At 35.2% G+C, this 16341-nt stretch overlaps 1 protein-coding gene across 4 annotated transcripts in view; it reads right to left on the reverse strand.

Moving 5' to 3' along the window:
* LOC117162782 (EGFR adapter protein) overlaps nt 1–16341 on the reverse strand; it is a 276395-nt gene that overhangs the window by 250722 nt on the left and 9332 nt on the right. For 2 of the 4 annotated variants that reach the window (XM_033344736.2, XM_033344737.2), the window contains exon 2: nt 1441–1521. In XM_033344736.2, the coding sequence (XP_033200627.1) occupies nt 1441–1521 (81 nt within the window). Of the gene's footprint in view, nt 1–1440; nt 1522–10506; nt 13215–13906; nt 15021–16341 lie in introns of those variants that run through there. The other 2 variants (XM_076620896.1, XM_033344734.2) reach the window with 2 other exon arrangements.

Below are 16341 nucleotides of genomic sequence, written 5' to 3' on the forward strand. Positions count from 1 at the left end.
TACAATGTCTATAGAGTAAAACAAATCTCGATTTAGCGCGTGGCAGCAACGAGACTCAGAAGAGAGACAACCAACCGCTGCTATAAAAATATATACGTAAAATCAATGTTATTGCAAATTTCCCCTCGAGATTAACGAAAAGCGGCAATTTGGAACAAGCGAAGCTAAAACAATGTTCAAGCTTGGAAATGAATATACATATGCTGGTAAAACATTAACATTCGGATAAGCAGCAAATGAATAGACTGAGCTTGGAAAGCAGAGGCACGGTGATATCTTCGGCTTTCCTTTTGGATGAAAGAGGGCGGACCGGTAACACGGGAAGCAACCGCGGAGTGTATTCATGGAAATCTGTCCATCAGAGTCTAATGGAATACCACCACGACGAAAAGTGCCACGAGATATTCTTTAATGCCTTCATAAAATTCAGGCTCATAATTCCCGTTTCACTGGCACGTACACGGCTCGCACACGACCGTGCAGACACGTGCGTACACACACGCAAAAGATTAGACCGACAACTCTCTGGCACGAGTTGCTCTCGCTCCCAGGCAAATATTCAACTCTGATGAAACTCCAGACCGAAATTCTGCTGATCCCTTCAGGGTCGGTAGTCATTACTAGGTTTACAGTAATAACGTAGCTTACAATAATAAACCTGGTGAACGAAGTTTATTTCGAGCCGCAAATCTGTTGTTTGATTCCCTTGCCACGCGGCTATGAACCCGGTAAGTTCAGGCTAATTAGCTGAAGGAACGTAGCCGGCGTTAATTGCGTCACGGCCTGTTCCGCAACAGACAATTCCCTCGTTTAGAAAAGGCTTCTGGGTAAGTGCTACTAATAGACGTTTCAGTTATACGAGGCAACGCGTTCGATAAAAGCTGGATCGAATGATTGTTCCGACAATTTCTCTGTCTAGCTACATATAATCATGAAGTAGTAAAATAATATCGAAGACAAGTGCTAAAATGTTAGATCCGACATAAAAATAATGTATAATGGGGATTATTTCGAAGGTGATGACATTTGTTTAATTGTGAAAATACCATTTTTATGAATAACGTCACATTCTCGTTATTGGCACGTGTGGTATACTTGAATTTCAGTACGCTAGTTAATACCGATTAATGCATAAAACTTGATTCTTCTTTTGACGTGAATATAAAATTTGAGATTTATCATACATACAAAAGCGAAACACAAATGGGAAAGAAAACAGTTCGCAGTATATCGATCCATTACATATTTCGAAACCTTAATGATTCTTGTTACGACGCTTACAGTACAACTACAGTAATCTGTGTTATTTGTATGTGTTTACGAATAATGTTTATATAAGTCACAAGTTTTATCGGTAGACTCTTCTCAATGCCTAAACGCTCATTTCCTTTTCAGAATTACTATTTTTCAGAAAAAAATTTTGTCTGAAAGGGTACTCACTCTAAGGGTCTCCAACTGGGAGCGTACGTACTCAGCTCGGCTGGCAATGTCGGGAATTGCCACAGGAAACGAACCCATGTACTGTAACGAGAAAAATGTTGCCTTAGTATTGTGTTTACAGGTATTTTTGAAAACTAGGAAAGCATTACAGTATCTATAATTATGCTATAAATAAGCCATAATTATGCAAATAACATACAGCATATTAAGGAAGCAAATTGATTCGTCATAGCATTGATATTAATTCGGTATGTTACTGTTTTCTCGTTTACGTAACACGTTATTCCGAAAATGTTAAAATTCGATTTTTATCAAAAAATAAAATAATTCTCAGATTAATTGGGACGATAAATTAGTAATAAATATAGCGGATGATATATGATTATTGAATTAGACAAATTATCTATTCCTATTTTTTCATTTAAATTGATTTCAGATTATTAGAACTCGTTAATTATGTAACAGCCTATATTTTATCCCGTTAATTGCCTTCTGCGGTACCGTACAAATTGATAGCCCCCCGAGAGAACTAAATTACCGAAATATGATTTTTACGAGCTTTTAATCTGCTGTTTTAGCTCGATTACCAGTAGTATCTTTATACTAATTTCTGGTGAATCACTCTCGGCTATTATCGTTATGATACACATGCGTGCGTTCGAATAAACTTCTTTTTATATTTCCGTTACGATTTTCACTCGTTTTACGCGATAATCCATAAAATAAAATCTTTTTTATTTTCATGCATGATGTTCATCCTATTAATTCTTAGCATTTCGTTCATAAATAATATATTCGTACGAAAAGTAAAAAGAAAAGAAATTTGATTATTTTATATGAATGTTTTTTCAAGTACATTTCGCATATTTCCGATTATGCAATAGAGATCAAGTATTTGCGAACGATACGTTCTAACTTTGTTACAAACTCTACAACTACTTAACATTAAAATCAACGAAGAACATCTCTCTTTCGCTCCACGTGGAAAACTTAAATCTTACTTCCCACATCAAATTAGAGCAGCGCAGGCAAAGTTCATTTCTCCAGGGCTACACTGCTGCAAACGATTGCTCGCCACGGTAAAGTGGAATAGGAGGTATAGTGTGATTGCTATGGCACGAGGTTTGAAGACTAAGGCGAGGTTTCGAAATTATACGGTACTTGATTTTCTGGCCAAAGGTAGTCAATGGGTGTCCGAATTGTTGGGCCAGTTTCTCGAGAACGATATACAAGGGTCGACTGTTCGCTACGAAGTCACGAATTTGCTGCGAGCTACAATGTTTCGGCAAAATAGTTGGCGCTCAACGATGATCTAATTACCGAGTTTCGACAACGATGTATTTCAGAGGCTAACGCACTTTCGTACAAACTGAAAGTACATACTTCTGAAACAAATGCAGGGACATAAGTAACTTTAATTCGAGATAAGCGAAAGCCAGAAACGTTCGATTTTACTACCTTCTCCGTTAAATATAAAAAAATTTATTCTTCCTTTTGTTTTACATTAATTATTTTTCTTATAAAAGTCAATGAAACGCACACAGATTAGTTATTTAAAACGAATAAAATTATCTAAATAACTATCCGGATGAAAAAGAAACGTTCTAATAAATAGAAAGACATATATATTTGGTAATGTACATTTTAAGCAAAGCTATTTCAAAATATTATACGTCGAAAGGGAAAAATAATTGTACGATTATAACCTCATCTTAGATTTATTATATTTATCTACTGACATCGAAGGTAAATGTTATAATATATCGGTAGATATACAATTACTAATACACAAACCTCCAATATTATGCGTTTAACATTTTTTAAAAATCTTTAGAAAATAACAATGAATCATTTCGATGAATTGAAAATAACAAACCAGTAATCGATATTATACTACAACGTTTAAAAAAACTGATTTATTAATAATAATCCACTTCACCCCTCAAAGTTTAATGCTTTCGGCAAGTATAATACTTTCTCAATTTCTGCCAAATATTTCTTCGCATTTAATAGGGGTTGAAGAGGTCGACTCAGCGAGGAAAACATGAGGGTTGAAATACCAGAAAAGTTCAGCACAATTTCGTGTATCCTTCGAAGGTATCCTCTTCCTTGATCAAACACGCTGTTTGATGATTATACGGTCGATAAAAATAGCGACCCCTCTTCTAACGACAATAAATAAAACTGACCAGAGGGTAAATTGCAGAAATGTAATAAGGAACGATAATTAATACAATTTCGTATCTACAGTCTGTTCTTGACAATACATATGTCGCCTTCGTAATTGAGCATACCGTGTTGATAAATTACTAATGACATCGCTGCTGACATTCGACAATTTTAGTTCATTCAGTCTACAACGCAATAAAACTTCGATTACCGGAACACTAGTTAATGAAACTATCGATTATCGAAACATCTATCAATGAGAAATTTCGAGGTGATTTCCAGTAAGAAATATTGGAAAGGATAAATATTGAAAAAAATTGCTATATTCTTATTCGTATAAATATAATTACTAACGTTGATATTTATAAAATAGGTCAACATAAATGAAGCTTGTCTCACGCGAAAACAAAGTTACTGACTTATCCGATAGAGGTACGTTTTATATGAAAATCCTTTATTAACGTATAGAATTGTCAATAATAAGAATATGTTCAGTAATGGACGTAATAACAACTTAAATTAACAACAAACTAAATATCAATTAACGTTTACAAAAAATATACGAATCTTATGTTTTTAATATCGTTTAAAAATGCATTCGGAGGAAAAAGCGTAGCCGAACGTTACGGTGAAAAAATCCATTTGCACAGATCTAACGTTTGATATCAGTCGTTGAAATTATTGAAATTCTTCTCATTGTGTTTTATTGTTTCGGAATTTTCAATAAATAAAACATTCGAAGGTGGACCAATTTCCTTTTTTTTTTTTTTGTTTTTGCTTGTTGCGCGAAATATAAAAATATGAAGATATGAAGATTGGAATAACGTTTGTAGAGATAAAATAAATGTCCTTATAATATTGCTCTGCACGCTGTGCAATGCGCAGATAATCGATCGAAATTGAATTTCATACAAATTTAATATCGCTCGTATTATTTCGTTTACAAAAATGAATTTGTTATGGAATGGTTTCACCAACGGATCAATAACTCTCCAACGTGTACACGGTATAGACTCATTAAAATGGGAAAATATTAAATATATCGAAGAAACGTTATACCCAGAAGACGAGAGCACGGTTGGTGGATTTAATTGCAACACGTGCAGTACATATAATTTGCGTTTCTATCATGATTTCCATGTCTGAAAATCTTTTCTCCGAGCGCGAGCGGCACGGCATTTCGATTCAGATACTCGTGCCGCAAAATAATCCCTGCTTTAATCCCCCCGGATGATTCTCATTGTTGTTTCATCGAACTTCTCTTCGGGAGGATCTCCTCTCGGAATCACAGGGATTTTCCAGAAATATTATGCCTCTCTCCATATAGCGGAAGCGACCTCTGAAAATTCCGTGCAATATCGGATGCACCAAACACAAATAATAATAATAATCGTGATTGATATTTCTATGTAGATACGATACGAAGTCGTATACGCATATGAGAGTAGTATATGAAACTGTTCTTTCGTTACGTTAGTCCTACTACGCATATGTTTTATCTCGATGTATATTGGTATAGTATAGGAGACAGTATTGAGGACGTATCGAAGGATATTTTGTATAGAAGTCACATAGTAATTCATGATAATATGGAATTTAAGGATACTGGAAAACTAACAAGGAAAAGTATATGATTTATTTAATAGAATTTTCTTGTTTCTATGGCATAAATACGGAATACTTTTGAAAAATGGAATATGATGTTTTATAAACGTTACGTTTAACGGAACGTTTAACAAACGTTACGTTTCTCTAACAAAAGTTTTCTTCGTCTTTTTTTACATTTCACTGCATTTGATTGCAATTCCTTTATTGTATCTTATCCCATACAAACTTCAAAACATGAAACAAGGTACGGAAATATATTGACAAATTAACTTTATAAATAAACGTTTTATTTTGTCCGATATATAGCCTAAACTTAAAAACAACGGTACAACAGCAATTGTATTTACGGTATAATAGATACTTAAAACTTTGCTAAAGATAAATATCAAATTTGTCAAACAAATTTAGATTAATAACACTTTAACGAGAACCGAATCCAAACGTAGTATAAAATTCGTGCACGTTTGTAAAGTGTTAATAATATTCGATAATTTTCTGAAATTATCTTAATAGCGAACAATAGCTGTCACATAAAGCGTAGTCGATTTCAATAAATTTTGTAATAAACGTGACGCTTGTAAACTCGTGTACCAAGAACAATTTATCAATTTAATCGCCGTATTAAATTAAACAACGAAAATAGCTAAGGACTTGGAAAAATTGCAGGTGTCTTTTGCTTTTTCTACGATGGTTTCGACAAATTTCTATTCGCGTGCCGATCGATTTTATTTTTAGAAAACCTGTTGAGGACAGCGAAATAGACCAATTGAGCCATTATACGGCTACAGAATTTAAATTAATTCTGTGCCGCGAAATCCGCAAACAATGAACACGGCACTTTGCGACCTAACGAGGATAGAGATTAATAAATGTCAAATATCTTATCCACTTTATCAGTTTATATGAATTTCAATCTCATAATTATCATCCCATTATTGATTGGTCTCTAGAAGAGTTCTTCATGAATTTCCAATTGAATTTTATCTTCTTTTCCTGCCTAATACGCTCTTTGCATTATCGCAGTTTGAATTTGAACGATTTTGTTATCTAAAAGATATACGTGTACTTATGTTTCTTTTATATCTATTCTATTGCTTAATTTTCTTCGACGATTCTAATTTCCTAATACTTACAGTTTTGAATTCTGATTCTAAATGCCACTTTACATTCGATAAAAAAGGTTGTGCTTTCTCATGCCACTTATGTTATGTTATATATTAACGTTATTTTCGTAATGTGTTTTCGTAATATACACGTCCTATCCGTAAGAAACTTTGTAATTTATACTCTAATGATGTCATCAATTTTTCGTTACCCTGCGATTTATAAATGCGCGTGATATATATAGGAAAAGAAACGTGCTTTCTCAATTGTGAAATATACTTAAACATAATTCAAATTTTTTAATCGATGACTATATCTTAAGCGAAAGAACAGACACACGATTATTAAGAGGTTCAAATGATTATACAAATTGTATATTAATTCTGTCAAACAATACATTGACTAGTATCAATAAAAGATTTTATAATAAGAAAACAATTATGTTCTAGCATATTAAAATTGTAAATGCTTTCGTAGAATTACTGTTTGTGCGCTGGGTCGAATGTATTAATGGCCAACCGTCTCGCGATAAGACCGAAACCGATCAATGGATTACCATAATCGTGGAATTCAAGATTTCACTCGTGTTATCTTTACGCACGATCAGTCTTGTGAAATTTCCAACAACGGTTATGATTATTATACCACCGCAAATATTTCATAAATTTTACTCGCACCAAGTACAGCAGTTCTACACGATATCGATATGGAATCATTTTCGTAATAGCACTGACACACGATAGCAGTAATTTCACGGAAAAAAGAGAGAAAAACTCAGGTAGAATTATGACAAGATGAAAGATAAAAATATGATTAATTGATTCAAACTAAATTTATACTAACTTTCAGTATACACAAAACGAATACAAACACACTGATTAAAACGATTTTAAATAATCGGTTATTTAGTGGTATTGAAGGATCGATTGTGATACATGATTATACTGAATACACCCGAGTCAATTCATAATAAAAACTAAAAAGACTTTTGCTACAGTTATTTTTATAATACCCTTTTAAAATACTTTTAAAATTTCTTCAAAATGTTGATTTTTACGGCATATTAAAAAATCATCGAAATCGGTGCTAGGGGTAAAGTTCCAAATAATTAGTTAATTTATTCTTTACAATTATTTTTTATTTTTAAAATCTATGTTTGTTTTCAAGTTAAAAGATCTCAATCTAAATTTAAATCTTGAAATTGAACATGATTTTGACATAAAGATAAACTTATTTAACTCATGTGTTTATCCACGCAATTAATTCTTCAAATATTCAATCATTACTACATTATTACGTATATGATTACTAGTTATTTATCAGTTAAGTTAGTCTTGGTAGATTCGATTATACTTTTCCACGAATATAATTATTTCATAGAAACGAAGGAGAAAAGAATGTGTTCTTGGTAGCATATAAAGAAGATTCATGTTAAATTAGGGGTGGCAGTCCCATTGTGACAATCAAAGCTAAGCTGATTACATTAATTAGAATTATTAACGGATGAGGTCATTTCTTTGTTTAGCTATCTCTTCTTAAAAGTATAGCCGCTTCCTAGAAGGATAACAAACAAGAATAAGATAATTATTCTCTTCTTACAAGCATGGCATAACTATAGTTACGGGCATAATAAATTCTCTTCTAATAATGATTTAATACAACTTTAATTCGAACATAGTTTTATTATATGAGATAAGAATAAATATAAAAAAAAATTGAAAGAAATATAGGAAAAATATTTATACGTAGGTAATATTTAAGTACTAACATATTATGGAATGTCGCATAAGTTAATTAATATATGAAGTTGAAGCTAACGAAGTTAAAAATAGAATACAGATTTTCGACGATAATATATAATGTATATAAAATATTGACACGCAGCAATGACGTCTATTTCTAATATTTTTGCGGAGTTTATGAAAATTTTTATTAAATCACCTTTTACATATAGATGTGCTTCTTTTACAAGTAATATCTATTATCATGCGATTTGCAACTTAAACACATCCCTAAAAGTTGTACTTTATCATTCATAAACTCGTATATCTTTTTATTAATTTTTGCATAGCTATTTGCAATGATTAGTTAATTTGACACAGTCTTGCTTCATTACTTGTTTTAGTATTTTACTACAGGCTATGAAAGACGATTGTCGACAAGACGCGCAACATGTATTGAGCCTATTCAGTAATATGAAGTTAGTCTCTCCATGCGTGTAATGAGGACGCAAACTTCAATCGGAAATGAAAATAGATTTTACTTTTCACATGTTGTTTTTCGAATAAATGTTATGCCTCTCGCACGTATATATTTGCAAAAACGTTCTCTTATATTGTTAATACACAGAGGTTTAGAATTATCGTTATACTAAGAATATTGCTATCAGATTGAACAATAAATTCGTTCGCACCTTGAAAAATATTATAAAAACGTCTTTTACTTAAAAAAACACGATTGAATTGATGACTCAATCGAATATAATAAGTTATATACTCGTACTTTTAAATAACTTTTAATACACAATTAACATGGTAAAATATCTTCGCTATTAGTATTATAAAATTACCAGCAGTTTCCGAAATTACATACAGTTCAAGCCATACGTTTACTTCGCATAAAAATAAAAATTTTCGAAACATGATATACAAGTTTTGTTAAACATTTTCACACTGTAATATCCATTTCAGGGTTCCATTATATTACATTATACTACTATATAATTCTTCATAGAACTTCATAGAGCATTCCAAAGAATTTATCATCAATCAATGTGTATCTACTGTGCCCTAAGTACAACATCCTTAAGGGCTGCTATAAATTATAAGCAATTTTCTTTCAGCCTCTGATCCTTTCTATATATGAATCTGACAAATAGATGTGCAGAATAAAAATAGAAAGAGTGACAGAAGCAGATAAACAACGAAGAAGGCAAATAGACATATGCACGCGCTGTTAGACAGACAAGACAGAGAAAGAAACGATGAATGGAAAAAGGAAGTGTACGATAGACGTTGCTATGGAACAGAAAAAGCTGTTGTACGTGAGTTATGGCATACTCTCAGGATGCGTATCGCACATTATGAATCATGTATGTTTTTTTTAGTTTTCTGAAGGCGTATACTTCTATCATACTTTGCTATTTCAATCCGTCTGCTGAACCTGTTAATATGTAATACGCATAGCGACGTGAAATCTCGGTTGTTACCTCGATTAACGGAACAATCTTTTACTAGGAAATTAATGGAAAAGTCGGGAATGATTCCCTGTAAGAAAAATTGAAAAACCAGATGAAAATTGAGAGAAGTTACACATTTTTACCTAAATGTTTTGCTTCCTGCTTAATATTAACATTTACAAAATAGTTCAAAATCTTACTCGTATGAAAGCAAATTTATCCGATCATCCGAACATCGTGTGTCATATTAGTTTGGATAATCAAGTTTCTACTGTATCTTCGATATTAAAACGTTAGTGGCAATTAGAAAATACCGTCGAGATATAATTAGAAATTACACGTGTTTAATGAATAAATGAATTCAATGACAATTAAGATTTTCAGTAATTGAGTTAGTTACTTCATTCATAAACTGGAAACATCAGTTTCATGATAAAATATCAAAATATTAAAATATTCTTTCAACTACAAGGCGTTTCGACAAATTCTTTAACTCTTTCGTTTAAACTGTTTCAAACTTCAATCAACAAAAAACGAACAGGAGTAAAGGAGAACTGGAGAAACATTGCCTCGAAGGACGCCATAAAATATCTCGCAAATAATTTTAATTTCCTAAACCCACATATTAGTTTAAAGACCGGTAGCCCCAATGGTCGTAACTATACGTAATATGAAAAGCATAAATCAGGCAACCACAATTTCGGCTACAATTTATATTCGTCGTTTAACACGCCCTTAAGACTAACCTGTACGTTTACCTAATAATTCAACGAGATAATAAATTCCATCGCCTCCCTTTCTGGCCACGCACTCTTCCGAAGAAAGGATAACAGCGTGAAAACGAACGCGGCAAACGAACTCTCCAGCCGAATTAATTGAAGCAGATTGCAACGAACTGCGAACAGTTCGTTCTTTCGTTTTCGAATGCACCCCAAAATTCACGCGTTTCCTAATTTGTACGACTGTATCGGATGTTTCGGGGAAATGGAAACACTTCGGACGCCTACCTGTACACCGTTGAATATTTTCAGAGTGGCCTCCGGCATCTTGACGGCTACGTCCCCAGCCTCTTCTTCCTCCTTTCCACCCATGGATGTTTCAATTATCCCTGTCTATTCGGTCTTTTAATTGCATATTTCGTTAATTGCTCGCCGTCTCGTTCGCCACCGATCAACCACCTGTCCAACGCGCGACGTGCGCAAGTAATCACTCTTTTTCCGGTTTCTCATTGTTACAATCACATACAAATAGCCAAATCACTAAACACGTATAAAATTTCTGGACTTTACTTATCTAACACGTTATTCAACAGGCTAACAAATGACTCAATCCTTTAATCGCGGAATATTTAAAATTACATCCTCGTCATTGGATTTTTGATCACTCGCGATATTTATGTAAGAAAGAAATTGTGTAACTTAAACGTTTGATCGTTAGACCATTAACTTGCATAGCGAAGAAACTTAATTTTCTCTGAATATCGAAAAAGAAGAAGAAATTCCCTTCATAGCACGAAACGTACATTACAAATTTTGAATAATATTTCGACACAGTTCCGCGTTAACACTTATCGCTATCGCGCGATATCTCGGAAACTGACGCGATCTTCAAATTTATAGTAACGCACATATTCGTTTAACGAAGATTAATCTACGAGGACGATGTTCTCCCTTTTTTTTTTTTTTCTTTTGCTATCGCTTCTTTCCTGCAGTGAAAGAAACTTCTGAAGAGAAACTTGGTCACTTTCACCGGCCACTTTTGCACAACGATTCGTTCAATTTTGCGAAATCATAAAGGAGTCCCGCGTTGCCGTGCGCTCCGCGGAGGTATGCACCGTGGTCACTAATCACTGTCACTTTCGTCTAAACATGCCCGGCGAACGCTCTGTTCCACGCCACTTCTACGCCGCAGAGACCTACGCGATCACTTTCGTGTCATTAATCCTGCTGACCACGAAAACTAGTTTCGAGAAACGCGTTCAGGCGTTTCGCAAGTGGACTTGAACGAAGTCAAGTGAACAGCTGCAACAAACTATTCGCGATATTTGAAAACATCGAACGTCAGTCCTAATCTACTTTCGATTAATTGATTCCAGTGAACGCTCGAGTTCAATAAGCAAAGAGACGAAATAACTTATGGCTGGTTCAAGTCGTATCATTGCGAACTTTATCACTCATGTTCCTTCTACCGAGTATCGTAATTTACAGTCGTATTCCACTACTTTGCCTAAAAACCAATTGGAATTTTAAAAGTCGAGTAAAATTATGCTTTCCTGCATCGAAGTTGATACTGTTACGAGTAAGATCGAGACAGAAACGAGAGGCTAAATGTGGTATCCGCTCGTATCGAAGTCGAAGGGGCAACGAAGCAATGAATCACGTTCGAAAATGGCCCGACACGCTCCAAATTGCTCCCGGTAGGTGTTGTTTCAGGCAAAAAGTATGCGCGTTTCCTTCGAGCCTCGTTTCGAGGTGGGTTTGTTACGTTATCACCGGTGAAATTGCATCCCCGGCACATTTGCTGGCAGGCATACTTCGTCGCGCTTACCGAACTCGGTCACGTCGCAACTGTTGACATTTTCGTGTTCTTAGTCTTGGGAGTCGTGACGAAGAATCTTGACGCAGGATGGCCGGAACGTTGTGTAAAACGTGAACAGCATTCGAACTGACCCCGATACATTTTGCAACGAGAGATTCGCGGGTGCATCAATAAGGTCGCGCCTCTGGATCTTTGATCATTGGCAACAAGATTTCTATCTCGCGTTCGTTCCGACTGTTTCGTGGCTCGACGTTTATCTCGGCCAGATGAAAAACGCTAATTTTGAGTATCCGACAACGAGCTATTTAAGAAAATAGACTACACTTTTAAAATAAGTTTGCGTGGCGGCAAAGCGAAATTTTAAAACAAATTCGCGTGATACTTTACGATTAATCCTCTGCGAAAGGTATTAATAAATAAAACGTCTACGTACAAAGTGTCCAGTGTTATCGAGTACGTTCGTGATACGCGTGAAGGTTCCATGAGCACGCGAGCGATGATTTTTAACGCGAAAAGCAAGTCGTATCGCGTATAGATATTCGTGAAATCCGTTTTAATTAATCAACACTCGTTTAATCACAGATTCTTGGCCAGTTTCATTAATTATCATTCATCTAATTAAGTATATGCGCTATAGTACGAGTTTCATTGGATTATGGTATGCGCTTTAATTACGTCGACCATTCAATTCAAACACGATTCCTCGTAATATTAATAATAACGATGCAATCCTATTTTAAATTTCTCACGGAGATGCAATTTCAATTAAGCATTTTATCGAAATCCGACATGATTTAACGTAACACGTACCAAAATCTCTCCTCGATAAATCATCGATTATCATGATCTTGCTCCAAGACTTTCCCCAGTTGGGTTTTTAATCGATCGTTGCTCCGTTACCTCTCGAGAGACATATATTAATTAGAAATCGTTAAAACAACCGTACTCCAAAATGTCCGTTTCTAAAATGTTTCGTCATTAATTCATTCTAATGATACATTTCAACATGCTTTGAGGAGAGTGTACTTCGTTTCGAACTGGGAGAAAATTGATTACTTTCCTGACTTAATTTTTCCTTGAACGCGTATCATCATAAACGTGTATCAATCTTCCGTTATGTAAGATTTATCGATCATACGAATAATTTATCTTTATGTGAAAACATCAATTATTCTCATTGATATAATTATAATATACCGTCTATTAGTAATAGCATGATTGCAGAAAGTGTACAATTCTACGGTATAATCAATTTATATTTGAATTTTTGCTGCTTCTTTGAATAAAACTGGCGATATATTTTATGATCTTTCATAATCTTACTTTGTCAACTTCGCTTTCAAAGCTGTGAAAGTAAACAGTTAAGAAAGGTACATATGTCATGCGTCAACGATGCATATGCATACAATTGAGTGAACACTTCACTAGTAAATTATGACGCGGATACATTGACAATATTCTACAGGTATATGGACTGTAAAGCAAGTGTATATAATTAGCTTTGATTTGTGTATCATCTCATATTCAACTTTAAATCAGATTTCTTGCAATTCAATTATTACGATTTAATCGAAATTCGATCTTTAATATATCGTCTCGTCTTTTGTTCTAAAAATATTCTCACATATTATACAGAAGATAAAAAGCCAAAAGTATAAATATCGTAAAAGTTTGTCAGAAGTTAATGGAATAGAATTTTGAAAATATTAACAATGTTTCGATATTCGTCACCTAAAAGACATACGTTTATAATAATTTTCGTAAGGTTTTCGTAAGGTTTTCGTAAGGAGCATCGAACAGTTGTACCCTTTCTTTCGAGCAAAATCACATAATTACACACGTCCTGACTAATTAAGACGAAATAATTACTTCTTTAAACGTTCACCAATAAGGTTTAATTATCCACTTATTAAGAAATCCTGTCAGGCATACATGGACTCCGGCAAAACAATTTCAGCTGTCAGTTCTACAGCGAACACTACATAATAATATATTTCATCGCTTAACCGAATAAAGGAATCCCCCGTCGATCAAGTTACACACACTTAATTCTAGCACCATTAATCAAGATCAACCAATCCTTTCATTAAGTGTGCGCGAACGTCATTTAATTGTCTACTCATCCAGAAATACTGGCGCGCATGCATTGTCGAGGAAAGCAACCCTGTCCGTCAATCTTGAAATGCCATTTGCATAATGATGCCTTTCATCGACGTCGTTCAATGGAAAAATATGCTTGCGCTCTTTCATTAAATCCGCTTAATGACGTATCAACAGTCGTACGTTTGTTTAATTCGATCATGGGTGCTTCACCCGGACAAGAAACTCATCACTGTTTACAATTACACACTGCACATCAACGATGAAACTATAACGAAAGAGGACTCTTTATTTTTCGTAATTCCCACTATGTAATTATCTCTTATCTTCCTCTAGAAATCCTATCATCCTTCTAGCGTAGAAAATTCGATGAACATCAGAAAGACCAACGATATTTTTATTCGCCGTGAAAGATTCGATTCTCGTTCGCGCAAGAGAATTTCAACGAATTCCAAAAGACTGGTCTCGGACGTGCATGCATACGAGATCAGCAGCTATTCTAATCGGGTGACCGAGGTGTGCACAACAAGCGTATCCCCGTCGATGTTCGTGGAAGGCAAAAGAATCTGGCGTTCCATGTGAAAACTTAGTCTAGAGTCGCAGGAGTCCCGTATGCTCGTCGACGAACGTCGACGAACGACCTTCGAACGTTCACCCATGGAGAAATCCAATGCGGCGCGCATGCATCGCGGAAAAACGTGCGTCACGAGTCACGAGTCACCGGTGCATCGGCATCGCGGCGCGGCGCGGCACGGCACGGCACGGCACGGCGCGTTCGCGTTGTAGGCGAGAGAGCACGCGTGCACGCAATCTCGCGTGCGGTAAGTGCCGCAACGTGCGTAATAAGACACTGCCAGGCAGATCGGGCCGGTGCTCTTGCACAGGGCCGCTTCTGCGGAGTACTATGGGGACAGTCCACGGGTCCACACCGTCTTGCCTCGAGACTCCGAGAGTCCCGTGTGTCAGCATCTCGCACACACGGTACACACACGCAGCAAGGTCGTCCCCGTCGAGGCTCCCATGACTCCCACCACTGCCGCGCCGCTTCAATCATCCTACTTTCCTGGCCGCTGGGCCCCTTTTACTCCCACCGCGTTCTCCGGCCAGACTCCGATACCACTCGAATAGCAAAATTTCTGAATGGACATCCACGGATCTGGTTTTCTCCCTTTTTACTTTTTCCTCTACTCTTCTTTGCTTTCTAGCGAATCTGATCGCTTCGATCCTGATTCGATGACCAGTTTTCTCTTGGAAGTTGGTACTTTGTCAAAAGAAAAAGTTTGGGAAAGAAGAATCGCTGATAGGATGGAATAGAATTCGGTGAATTTAATCGAGTTATTAATTATGAAATGATGAGATTCGATACTGATCGAAGCTCTCCTATGGTGGAGAAAGTACGGAAGTAACGTAGTAACGTAGTTATTATTTATAAAATTACATTTCGTGTACTATGTAAATTTGGGTTAATAAAAGAAGGCCAAGTTTTGGAATCAAATTAATAAAAAATTAAACTTTCTAGGAAGAGATTTTGCTCCTCGGTCTATGTCTATCCTAGAACCTAATTCCACAGATATGCACCAAATAGCACGATAATAAAACTTCTAAATTCTTATGTAGAAATCAGTTTCCGGAATATCGTTCAACCCGCGTGTAGCAATGGTACTTTACTTGTCGTCGATGGGGTCAAAACGATTTTTCAAGTGAAATTTTCAACCTGAGAAACAGAGAGGAGTTTGTAGTACCAAAGTTTGTAGTAGTAGTAGAAGTTGTACCAAAGCCAATGAATAGGTCAGGTAGTTAAAATTTTAATTAAATTCATTGGAACGTATAAAGAGAAGAAAATATGATTGCCACACCATTATTCGATACTTCGATTACGTAGATCAAACTTTGCATAAACGAAGTGCAGAATTAACTGAAGTACCATCGGTCGTTGAATACTTTATTGCAATAATTAATTACTTATTGCATTTTCAAAAAAAAAATTGTGAATCTACCTTCGTTCTCCTACACTGCACGTATAATAGGATTAGATAAATTTAATCTAAATGGAAACACGTTTAACCATCATTATACGATCACTGAAACTTTTATAAAGTAATGTACATATATACATATTCAAGTTTCTGTGAAATTTAAAAAGCCAACAGAATTATCAGTTTTGTTGAAAAATTACTTTATCTCACATGCAATGAATTTTGATA

The sequence above is a fragment of the Bombus vancouverensis genome, chromosome 8 (assembly GCF_051014615.1).
Source record: "Bombus vancouverensis nearcticus chromosome 8, iyBomVanc1_principal, whole genome shotgun sequence".
Taxonomy (NCBI): Eukaryota; Metazoa; Arthropoda; class Insecta; order Hymenoptera; family Apidae; genus Bombus; species Bombus vancouverensis.